The sequence below is a fragment of the Cyprinodon variegatus genome, unplaced genomic scaffold (genome assembly GCF_000732505.1).
Source record: "Cyprinodon variegatus isolate N-32 unplaced genomic scaffold, C_variegatus-1.0 Scaffold208, whole genome shotgun sequence".
Classification (NCBI taxonomy): Eukaryota; Metazoa; Chordata; class Actinopteri; order Cyprinodontiformes; family Cyprinodontidae; genus Cyprinodon; species Cyprinodon variegatus.
The window spans coordinates 250,638-263,360 of NW_015150661.1; the positions used below are offsets into that span (position 1 = coordinate 250,638).

A 12,723-nucleotide genomic window follows, 5' to 3' on the forward strand; every position below is an offset into this window, starting at 1 on the left:
GAGGCAGATATATAACCAAGACCTGCGGGTAGCAGTGGAACTGTGAGAAAGAGATAATCGCACTTGCTCACCCCCCCTCCCCAAGGGTTACCTGTGTCACCCTCGCAATGACAAGAAGGCCAATCCAACGGGGGCCTCGACAGGGGAGTTTGGATGTTGTCCCTCTCGGTTTGTAAAAAGTCCCCCGGGCTTCTGCTGTTTTTGATGCTTTTCTTGCTTTTGGACTTCCCCCTGGAGTTACCTGAGCTGTGGTCGTGCGGAGAACAGGAGCGAGGCGCGTTATTAAAATCAGCTCTGCAGAAACTGAAAGCTGGGCCGCAATGAGCCGGAGAACACGACGCTGGATTTTAAGAGTTTTGCTTTGCTTAGGGATTGTTTACCTCAAAATTGGGTGAGGAGCGTTTATTTAATTTCTGATCACCCACTAAAAGGCATGAAAGACAGATTCCAGGGTGTTATGTCTTTGCCAAATATATTAGTTCTTTATATTTTCAGCTGATTCGAATTTCAAGATGATTCTGTGAAATATCTAAATATCTTGTAATCACATTAAATATCAAAATAAAACTCAACAATTTATTTATAATAATAGATAATTGACTTATTTGATGATTTAGATTCAGATATGATAATATTAAATGATTCGAGTAGACTCTCAGTTCTATCCATCTTTTTATTCCCAGTGGCTTTTCGTCGGTGGTGGCCCTTGGTGCGAGTATAATCTGTAACAAGATCCCTGGTTTGGCTCCCAGACAGCGGATTATCTGCCAGAGTCGCCCCGATGCCATTATCGTCATCGGAGAGGGAGCCCAAATGGGCATCAACGAGTGTCAGTTTCAGTTCAAAAACGGGCGCTGGAACTGCTCTGCGCTTGGAGAGAGGACCGTCTTCGGAAAAGAGTTGAAAGTGGGTATGTTGCTATCTGTTGACGTTTGTTATATCTATATAAAAAGTTATAAACCTGTTTTATAATATTGGGAGCTCATTCTGGGGTTGATTTATGATGAATCCAATTATTTACCTTTTGCCCTGTTATGGCTTAGATTATAAAAAGGATCAATATTTGCTAAAGACAGAAGTGAACTTCAAAATCCGGACTCATATAAATGATTTATGACTTGTTCTCTTGATAAAAAAACTGAAACATTGTTTATTTACCCGAATTTAAAGCCTACTTTAAACTTTTCCTCTTTTAAAATGACACAAATAAGGTTTGCACCTGCACATGGGCGGTTCTAGACAGGCAGCAAACGGGGGCCAGTGCCCCTGCAAATCTGTCTCCCAGTCGAACCCCAGTCGGCCTCTGCAGATGGCCACTCACACTGAGCCTGGTTCTGCTGGAGGTTTCTTCCTGTTAAAAGGGAGTTTTTCCTCTCCACTGTCACTACAAGTATGCTTAGTGTGAGGGATTGCATTCGAGTCGATGAGTCGAAGCAATCAACAGGTTTTCCTTAGATAGAAAACTTTGAATCAATTTGACTGTATGATCTGCTGAACTGTAAAGTGCCTTGAGATGACATGTGTTGTGTATTGGTGCTTTATAAATAAGCTGAATTGAATGTCCTGGCCCCTGTTATGGCACCTGTACTCAAGAAATAATACTTATTTCATGCTTTTCTGTGCCCCCATGAAAACACTCTGGGCCCCTACTGGCCCCCTTGTACATTTGGTCTAGAACCGCCACTGCACCTGCAAGCATCCCATAAGGACCTAGTGTCACTTACACTAGGCCTAGATTTACCCATGACTTTTCTCTGAGGGGGGGACCTTCTGAACATGTATAAAAGGTATTTTGAAGCCAGGATTGGAACAAAGCTCTTCTGAATGTTGGCAGCCTTTCTTTTCATCCGGCCAAAGTCTCTAGAGGCACTTTTTGCTGGTCTTTATCCTGTCTGGTGATGGGTGCCGTAGTTCTCACTGTAAGGATGCAGAGCTTACCACGGGTATAAATTACAGTTACAGCTCAAAGGAAAGCAAGTACTAAATGAGAGATAGATATGATTCCAAGTACGCACTCCTACTGCTGAGAGGGATAAACTCCCAGTTCAGTAGCATCAGAGGTGAATTTGAAAAAAACTTTTTTTTTAAAGTACTGAGATATTTTTGAGACATTTTCCTATCTCTTCTTCAGATTAATATATTTACATAAGAAAATCACAAATACTAAACACAATTGTTGGCAGCCTGGACCAGCTGTTGGAGGCATTGTTGCCTTCTGCTGTGGCAGAAAAAAGGATTATCTCTTTATTCTTTTGAAATAAAATGAAAAAGGTGCTATTTCACAATTTGCATTGTGGCCGGAGAGATTTGCTGTGGGTTTTTTTTTTTGCTGTTGCTTTTTTTTTAGCCAATCAGGGGTGAGTATTTATATTATTTCAAGTCCATGGCCTGGACAGCCATACCAAATAGATTGGTCTCACTGGTCAGATTAGCATAGGAAGTGAATGGTTTCAAACAGATGGCTGTTGATACCCAGACTAAGGGGAGTTGGGCTGCTCACAGTTGTTCCTAAAAGAGAGGGAAAGATAAGCAAAGTGACATAATGGTGGAGCACCTTGTAGATTGGAAGGTTTTAGTCTTTTTGTACCATAGTTTTTAATTTTGAAATGGTCTTGTCTAGCACAGGATATTTTGTACCTACCATGCACCAGCTGATGAATACAAAGGGCATGTTTGACTCCAGGTTTGACAACCAATTATTTTTATTGATTTTAATCATAGTCCACCATAAAAGTACTGCAGTTTTATGACTCCATACAGTGCATCTACCCACAGAAGGTCACTTAGAAGTATTTCAATTCAATCTGGGGTTATAGTGTTTATCTTTTCACTCTGACCAAATGGCAAAATGGGGATTGTGTCCAAAAAAATCGTATAATATAAGATTTCAGAAATGCAATCCTCTGCACTGAGAAGTGGGTAAAGACAATTGATGAAATCAATATAGATGAAATCCATACTGATTTCATCAGTATGAAATCATACTTGAGATTTAAGCTTTAATATGATTTTTCATATATATGTTTCTGACCCTGGTTGAGTAATACACTGCTCAAAAATATAAGGGGAACACGTAAACAACACAATATAACTTCAACTAAATCGAACTTCTGTGAAATCAAACTGTTCAATTAGGAAGCAACACTGACAGACAATCAATTCCACATGCTGTTGTGCAAACGGAATAACAACAGGGAGAAATTATTGCCAAATGGCAAGACCCACTCAATAAAGGAGTGGTTCTGCAGGTGGGGACCATGAACTTCTTCTCTGTACCTTTGCTGTCTCCCTTAAGTTTTGGTTAATTCTGAATGTTGGTGGTGCTTTGACACCAGTGGCAGCATGAGAGGGACTCTACAAACCACACCAGTGGGTCAGGTAATGCAGCTAATCCAGGATGGCACATCAACGCAAGCTGTGGCAAGGTTTGCTGTGTCTGTAAGTGTAGTGTCGAGAAGCTGGAGATGCTACCAGGAGAAAGGCCAGTACCCCAGGAGAGGTGGAGGAGGCTGTAGAAGGGCAACAACCAGTAACAGGAACACTACCTCTGCCTTTATACAAGGAGGAACAGGAGGAGCTGCAAATGAGGATGGTATGAGGGCAAGACGTCCACAGATGGGAGTTGCGCTCACAGCCTAAGACAGTCCAGGATGCCTGGCATTTGCCCAAGTACACCAATTGGCCACTGTGCTATTCACAGATGAAAGAAGGTTCACACTGAGCACATGTGGCAGATTTGACAGAGTCTGGAGAGACCATGGATAGCGATTCCGTGCCTGCAACATCCTTCAGCATAACTAATTTGGCAGTGGGTCAGTAATGGTGCGCGTGACTGCATCAGGTGCCGAGATGAGATCCTCAGACCGTTCTGAGACCATATGCTGGTGCCATTGGCCCTGGGTTCCTAGGATGCAGGACTGTGCTGGACCTTATGTGGCTGGAGTGTATCAGCAGTTCCTTTAAGGAAGGCATTGAGACTATGGACTGGCCCGCCCATTCCCCAGACATAAATTTGATTGATTGATTTGATTTGGGGCAGCGCGTCTTGATAAACCCCAGACTGTCTGGGTCTGGGAGGAGATCCCTAAGGAGACCATCCACCGACTCATAAGGAGCATGCCCATGCGTTGTAGGGAGGTCATACAGTCACATGGAGCCAGCACACAATACTGAGCCTAATTTTGACCTGCTTTAAAGAGTTTACATCAAAGTTGGATCAGCCTGTAGTGTGTTTTTCCACTTTAATTTTGTGTGAGACTCCATATCAAGGCCTCCATTGGTTAATGCATTTGATTTCCATTGATGTTTTTGTGTGATTTTATGTCCAGCCCATACAACTTTGTACAGGACAAAGCATTCAATGAGAATATTTTATTTACTCTGATCTGGGATGTGTTATTTAAGAGTTTCCTTAAATTTTTTGAGCAGTATATGTTTTGTACAAGGGTACAAAATGGAACCATGAAGGGACAAAATGAGAATTTGTGGGTAAAATCTGGGGGCAGTAACTGTTGGAAGTGGTGAATCCACCCAGAGCCTGTCTAATCTGTTATAGATCAAAAGTTCATGATTGATATAGTAAACTAGCTCTTCTCCTTAAACCTGTGCAGGGCTTGGATTTCAGATCTCCCATCTCTCATTACAAGGTCATGTAGCCTTCATTTTGATGTGAACTCATGCACTTACAACTGAAGGGGAAAAAATTACCAACGGTGGAGTCTGCGCTGACACACCCACTTATTTGGCACTTTGCCCATTTAGTCTATAAAAACGTCCACATAACTGATGCCTCAATATTAGTTTTTTTTTCTTTCTTTATTCAATGGCAAGGGCACACTTCCAAGATGTTTATCAGAAGCATGGCAGCTAAGCATAGTGAGTGGTGTGGCAGGAGGAAGCACAAAGAATGTATGATGTTTGTTTAGAGCAAACAGTGACAAGAGGAGTTTATTTACATGCAGATATGATGGATGTCGTAATCACCAGTTTCCTGTTTGCATTTTGATAAATCACAGATTGGAAAATTAAAGCTAAAAGTCTCTTCTTGCTTATTATATTTAACAATAAACACTTTTAAGCCATCACATGTTATTTTAACATGGTTTTGATTATGAGACAGGGTTTTATGGTTCTTTGATAACATAATTAGCTTTCTTTTGACTAGGATATTAAAAAGGGGGGTATCACTGGCATATTGAACACTTTTCTGCCAGCTCTGTCCTTGTTACTCATGTCAGACTTTCTGTCAAACCTTTACTTATTTTGCCAATATTTCCGTATGTGTAAATGATTTGTTAGCTGGAATTGGGGACAGATAACAGCAAAGTGAAGATACCTTGCGAGTGTACACATATTGTAACAGCTTCCAAGTGGATCAATAGCCCTTCCTTGCCGACAGCCCTCTTATTCATGCAGCTTTGTTGACAATACCGCTAGCAGACATATTGGTTCATGGGCAGGACAGTTTCCAGGTCAGGTTTCAAAACACTGCAGCTCTTGAGTGATATGTCAGGGAGACTATGATGTAAGCACATAGCTGGTTAATAATTGATCTCCCCCCCTTTTACCTATTCACTGTAACTGAGACACACTGTTCAATTTAATATTTCTAAGATTATTAATCACCTTCTTTTCTGCTCCCCTCCTAGGCAGCAAAGAAGCTGCATTCACCTATGCCATCATTGCAGCTGGAGTGGCCCATGCCATTACCACCGCTTGCACGCAGGGCAACCTGAGTGACTGCAGCTGCGACAAGGAGAAGCAGGGTTTCTACAGCAAAGGACAAGGATGGAAGTGGGGAGGCTGCTCGGCAGATATCCGCTACGGACTGGGCTTCTCCAAAGTTTTCATTGATTCTCGGGAAGTCAAGCAGAGTGCAAGGACCCTAATGAACCTTCATAATAATGAGGTGGGACGCAAGGTAAGGAACAAAGGTGTACTTTTATTAAGCTTTAAAGGGAAAAAAATCTAATTGTGCGACATGTCATAGGACATTTCCAGATAAATATTGAAATCTTGCAAAAAAGAGTATTTTCCTTAATTTCCACCTCCTGCCAGTACATCAAGTTTGGGTTGGGGGAAAACAAAGATTTTTCAAATATCCTCTAAAAGTGGAGCTTTCTAAAGACTTTTGTGCTTACTAGTAGACAAAATGTTGGAAGCAATGACATAGACGCTCAATAGCCACATGTCTACAGTGTTGCTTTTGTGTGAGAAACAACCACGTTTTCTTTTATGTATTTTTAACTAGCAAATGTCAGTGGCAAAGCCTGGATTTGACAATTCTTGTGTTTTGAGCTCCACTTGAGAAAGTGGAATTTTTGAAAAGCCTTTCCAAAGTGTATTTTTTTACACTATATATGTGGCCTATGTGTGTAAAATTAATATTATTTTACAAATATAAGCCAGTTTGCAGATGCTATCTCTGATTTTTTGCGCTAGACAGATTCTCTCTCTTCGTTATAAGCCACAGCTGTCTCACTTTGTGGTACAGTAACTCTGCTTCCATTATACCTCAAACTTAAGCAGGAGAAGTTAAACATTAAGATAAATTAGTAAATAGATTCTAATAGATTAGATTTTAATAGACCTACTACTTCTTTAACTATAGTCATGATCTTTTTTTGAATCACAATGTAGGTAATGTTGAGGTCATTATCGTCGTCTACTGTTGCAGTGTAGCTGTTACAAAGAACTTTGCCATCAATATAACACAGAAGAAGAAAAAAAGCGTTTTTAAAAATATATCCAAATGGTGGAGACCATTGGTAAGTAGCTTGGGGCTGATCTAAGGAAGTGCTAAGTGTCTCTGTCATTACTCGGCTAGTCAAAGACCTGTGAAGAAGGGCCCGAGTTTTAACAAGAAGTAGAATAAAGAGCTGCTTTTAGGGAAAGAACTGTGGCAGGGTTTGATTACAGCCCAGATCCATGGACTGAAAAAAGACTGACACTGTACAAAAAGGCATTAACTCTATCTGCCCCATGTTTTACACCACTGGGACAGTCTTCAGTTACAGTTATGACAATCTGCAACCAACAGTCTCACTAATCTTATAAACCCACATAAGGTGAAATGTGTTTGCACATGCACCTTGGGGGTGTTTACTTTTTGGTTTGATTGTCAGTCATGATGGATCTTTTTTGTTTAAAGTATAGCATTTCCTTTAACACAGATAAACTCTATCTTTATACCTAGTGCAGTTTACAAGATTCCTGTATCTTGATCTAGAGTATGACTTAAGTTAAAAGCTTAATTATAGGCTATGAATCCCGTCACATTTAGCTAAAAAGAAAAAAGAGGAATATAATCGCCTTTTATTCACAGCAGAAAGCATCAAAGCAAGAAAACATTGAAGATTACGCCATAAAAACAAACCAGGAACAAGGCTAATATGATAAAATACCACAGAGAAAACTTGCCTGATTGTTTTCATTTGCCTGTTTTTCCTGCATGCATGGTTGCAGAACACTGCAGAGTGACAAAGAGACTCCACTGGGTCTGAAAGTTAGACTGAGAGGTATGATGTGCCAAAGTCAGGGTTAGAGACAGCATTGACCAAAGTTAACAGATACCCTCTCTCAGGATGCCACTGCCAAAGGAGCCTAATTCTCACAACCAGCACGTCTAAAGCAGTGGCTGAAAAGTCTCCTCAAGCCTGATTGTAAAGCAGATCACTTTCTGATGCGTGTTTTTGCATGTTGAATTCAAATTGGCTTATCAGGAAATCTAAATTGCCCCCTAGAAAAAAAAGATTCCACTTGTGAATTCACTCATCGAGCTGCTTCTCTTATTTCCCTTTCGTTCTGCTAATAAATAGGGCCTCTGTTTTGGGACCAGACCCAACCACCCACCCACCACCGTCACCCAGACTCCTTAATTTATGCTAATCAAAAGCAGTGACACCAAGCAGGAGCGACGTTCACAGCTTCCCGGCGGAAGACGTACGGACAATAGCTGTCACAAGTGTGTAAGCTATAGGACAAGTGATGGTTAAAGGAATTGAAGCCAAGTTTTTTTTTGTTTTATTAAGGGGTTCACCCAGGAGGAAGTTCTTGTTCTCACATTTGTCTTTAGCATTTACCGTTTCAGGGTTTTTTTTGCCAAGTATTCAGGCATTCATTTCCTGCAAATGTTCTCAGGAATGATTTACCAAACATGCAGCATTCTGGGGGAGAAAAAAGGAATTGACCTTGCTTTAAAAAGAAGTCTCCAGTGGCACTTTTCATTGTCATCAGCACAGGGTTTAACAGTAATCCCAGTCACTCGGCGCCTTGAACAGTCATTCTTGACTTTTGCGGGTTGTGTGTGGTAACCACATACAAAGTAAATGAAATCTGAGACATTATTTTGGCTTCTGTGTATATCTAGTGTCACGCTGCAATGTGGTAGGGCTGTGTTTAATTCCGTTAAGAAATATTGTTGAATTGGTTGCTTTGGCTGCAGCCTGGTTTCTTTTGAGACACTACAATGAAATAAAGAAGAATTACTTAAAAATGATGATTGCGACATTTATCAATGTTTCACCTTGATTCTTTTTTTTTCTGTGTCTAGGTTCTGGAGAAGAATATGCGGCTGGAATGTAAGTGTCACGGCGTCTCAGGCTCCTGTACAACCAAAACCTGTTGGACTACACTTCCCAAGTTCCGTGAGCTTGGCTACATTCTCAAGGAGAAATATGCCAATGCCGTGCATGTGGAAGCATTTAAAGCGAGCCGTAACAAGCGTCCAAAATTCCTAAAAATCAAGAAGCCTCATTCCTACCTGAAGCCGCTAGACACAGACCTGGTGTACATAGACAAGTCACCCAATTACTGTGAGGCGGACCCTGTGACGGGAAGCCTTGGGACACAGGGGAGGGTGTGCAACAAGACAATGATGCAGCACATCAGTGGCTGCGACCTGATGTGCTGCGGGAGGGGATACAATACACACCAGTACTCCCGAGTATGGCAATGCAACTGCAAGTTTCTGTGGTGCTGCTATGTCAAATGCAACACCTGTAGCGAGAGGACAGAGGTATACACATGCAAATGAGAATATTTATTGGAGGCTGTGTGTCTGTATGTGTTTTGAATGTGCTTTTGTATGTATAATGGACAGTTTTGTGTTTAAAACCTGCATTCGCAGTCTTTTCTTTAGTAACGAACGACTACTGTGCTGCGTTTGCAACAAGTTGAAGATAGGGTACCACAGTTGTTTTGCACAAGAACCTCTTCACCCTTCTTCTTGGTCTCTTTGTTAAGACACGGTAAAACAATGATCTGATGAAACACTGGCTATGGAAAACTTCAACCTGGAAAATGGGACAAAGGAAGAATGGATTCAGTCACTGAAGCAAAAGCATCTAAGACTTTAAGCTAAATGGACTTTCTCTCTGCTTGGATTTTACAAGAATCAAAAGAATTAAGGTGGACGTGATCCTGAGTAGGACACTGCTGTTCTCTTCCCCAATGTGCACAGAAAAAATAGAGATAGCCATTTGAAATATTTAACATGCTGTATTTAGAGAATGAGACGTATTAATATTAACTTATTCTATAAAAAAAACTACTGATTTTGTCCAGTATGGTTTGAAAAATAACTAGATGTCAACAGTTTTTTTCACTTTCTTTGTAACAAATATGTTTATAGTCAACACACTGGATTTAAAGTCACGTCGTAGCATAATGTTCTTCCAACCGGAACTACTGTAGGCTGCTCACATCGACTTATCTACCTTTTTTGTGAGTTTTTCTTCCTTCAGTTGCTGCTAGTTTAGAAACTCCCACTTGTTGAGGTAGAAGTCCATATGCTGTACACTTTGTTTTCGCTTCAACCCGGTTCTACTGGACTTATGTGTCGAGTGAAAACATGGGCACATTTTCCATTGGTAAATGATAGTTAATAGAGTATATATTTGTAAAAGCCTATTTTTATATGAATGTTTTATTTATATCTAAGTATTTGTAAGCGTTGATAGGTGTGGAAATCAAGATCTGTCTATAAGCCCCATGTGACAAAAAAGCTGGTATACTGTATGTCATTTGGCCCAAGCTGTCACTGCCACCACTTGCTATATATTGTACGAGATAGAGGCTATCTATATCTGTTTGTGTTCAAACCTTTGTTTACTGCATTTCATGACTACTACTGATGGAATACAGGAACAGAACTACGCTAACAAAACCATATTTTCTTTATTGACTCTTTGCACATCATCAATTTCAAGTCAAAGGAATCTAGAGATGAACTTAAAATACTGTAGGCTAAAGTCAGATTATATGACCTGATTAGTGATTAGTATTTGGTGCTGTCAAAATCTAAAAATTATACACTTTACCTACCAATTAACATGATATATTTCTATTACTTGGCCACAATGACAACAACAAGCTCTAGTTTGGAAGGTCTAACTGAGGGAAGAGTCTGAAATGTTAGATACACTGCAAAAATAAAATAATCTTGAAAAAAGTTAAGATTTCTTAAATTAAGTAAATTTTTCCTTAAGTAGGTAAATAGACTTAGACTTACCGTAAAAGTTTAAAAAACGATTCACTGGACTTGGTTTCCAAGGTTTGAAGACGTTTCGCTTCCCCTCTAGGAAGCTTTCTCAATTTAAATGTCTTAGACTTAGACTTAGATAAAATTTATTGTCATTTTTTGAAATTTCTTTTTTTTCTTCTCTCATGACGTTTCCATTTTCTTAAAGTGCAACAGTGATCAAATGTAAACGTTGGAGAAAAAGCATGGTGCAAAAAAAAAAAAACGCATTGATATGGTCAGTTTGATTCAGAGTCTGTGACTTGATTTAGAGTTTTTTCACTGTCTGATGGCAGTGGGGAAGAAGCTGTTGCAGAATCTGCTGGCTCCTGGGCAGCAGGGAGAACAGGCCATGTCCAAATAAGATGATTTGCATGCGGAATGTGTATTTTTACTCTTAAAATAAGATAATTAGATAAAATGCACTTGAAATAAGACAGTGATTCAAGTGTTTTGTCTTATTTTATATGTAAATTATCTTGCTCCATTGGCAAAGTGTCTCACTTACCTCCTCAATTCAAGAACAAATGCACTTATTTTAAGAAAAAAAGACTTATTTAGATTTCAATTTTTTTGCATAATTTTTTTGTGTATAATTATAATGAACTGTTTAAAAGTGATCGGGGAAAATTTAAAGGTGTGAGAAACTGTGAAGGAAAACTGAGTTTTCATGGCCTGCCAGCAGTTCTTACTGGCTTCTGCAAATTAGATAAAGATTTTATCACATAACCTGAAGATCAGGTTATGACACCAAAGATTCTCCGTTTTATGCTTTCAAAGAATCCTGCTTTTTTATTTGAAAAATTGAATTTAGAAATGTTTCGAATGACAACAAACTTTTTGGACTTTTCAAACAAATCTTTTTTATTCTTTTCAAAAATGATTTAAGGGGATGGACTCTATAGATTTGTCATACAAATGAAATTAGTTGTCCTTAAATTGGAACAACTTAATTCATGATGAAGATGATGAAATATAAACTTGTGTTCTTGTTTGCACCATCTTGTATCATCAGATAAAGATAAATGTTATCCACTATTATGTAGTCATCATGGCTTTAAATCAGCTTTTAGGAGGCAAGCACAATGTGTGCAGTGCAGGGCCAAAAGAGAGACATTCTTTCAGTGGGGGAAAGTTATTCAGACTTAATTGAGGGCCCATCCTGTGGACTGGGAAGCAGTTGAATGTGTGCAAGTAGAGCAGTGTTTGTCCTCTAATAGTAGGGTACCATCATAATGGATGAGGCCGGTGGGGCAGACGTGTCACTGTGATGACTTGCTCAGTCGGGGGAGTGGGAGCTGTCAGGTGATAGATGACTCGCACATCTGCTTCATTCACTTCTGGGCCACTAGTTGCTACAACAACTCCAGCACAGCGGAGAAAATGTCGGGCGGTTTCCAAGAGAGGCCAGCCGACATGTCAGGGAAATGTTAACGACGCTAAGGCCCACAGTCGTTACGGATTCCTCTCTCACAGGGGGCTGGAAGTGGAATGAGGAGCCGGGGCCCAAAGGTGTTGATGGAAAACCTTCTCCCAGCAGTCTCTCTGGCCTGACAAATACAGCTTCTGAAGTTTTCACCTGTGCTTGATTTTTTAAAATTTTCTTTACCATTTTTTGTCAAAGTATTCAGGTTCAACTAACAGTAGATAAGCCCTATTTTGTGTCAGTGACAGTGATAATCTACCTATTAAAAAGGGAAAAGGGCGTGAAGGGATAATAGCCAAGGCTTGTCTGTCTGACAAAAGCTTTCAGCTTTCATAATATTGATACAAAAGGCTTGTATAAGAAAAGGCCGCTGTTCAAAAGGTTTTGGTTAAAGCTAAACTAGGGTTTTGTGTGAGTGACTCGCATCACATTATCTCATGCAGAGCCAGTTGCATCAACTCTTCTATATGTGTCTCCAATTAACTTTTGCCTGCAGTGATTTAACTTTTGAAAGACAGTGCCAAAAATCCCAGCTTTGTTTGGGTTCCTTTAATGTGCCGTTCTCTCTGAACAAGCTGCCCCTAAGGTTCGCAAATTTTGGATTACCTGTTAGAATTTCCACCTGTTGTTTACAGCATAGCAGGTCTTTTCTCAAAACAAACAATGTACCCTCGGCAGCCTATTTATTAAGCTATGCCTTGAATATCCCGGTCTGTCTTCTGAGCTGAATGTAACATCCATTCAACACAATGTCTGAAACCTTCCTCTGAGGCTTTGG

General features: G+C 40.0%; 1 protein-coding gene across 1 annotated transcript; it reads left to right on the forward strand.

Moving 5' to 3' along the window:
- Positions 1 to 24: 24 nt before the first annotated feature.
- On the forward strand, positions 25 to 10,217 carry LOC107088152 (protein Wnt-7a). The gene is made up of 4 exons (XM_015380133.1): positions 25 to 391; positions 684 to 910; positions 5,649 to 5,920; positions 8,552 to 10,217. Exons 1-4 carry the CDS (start codon positions 321 to 323, stop codon positions 9,032 to 9,034), a joined length of 1,053 nt encoding a protein of 350 aa, XP_015235619.1. The 5' UTR covers positions 25 to 320; the 3' UTR covers positions 9,035 to 10,217.
- Positions 10,218 to 12,723: the final 2,506 nt, after the last annotated feature.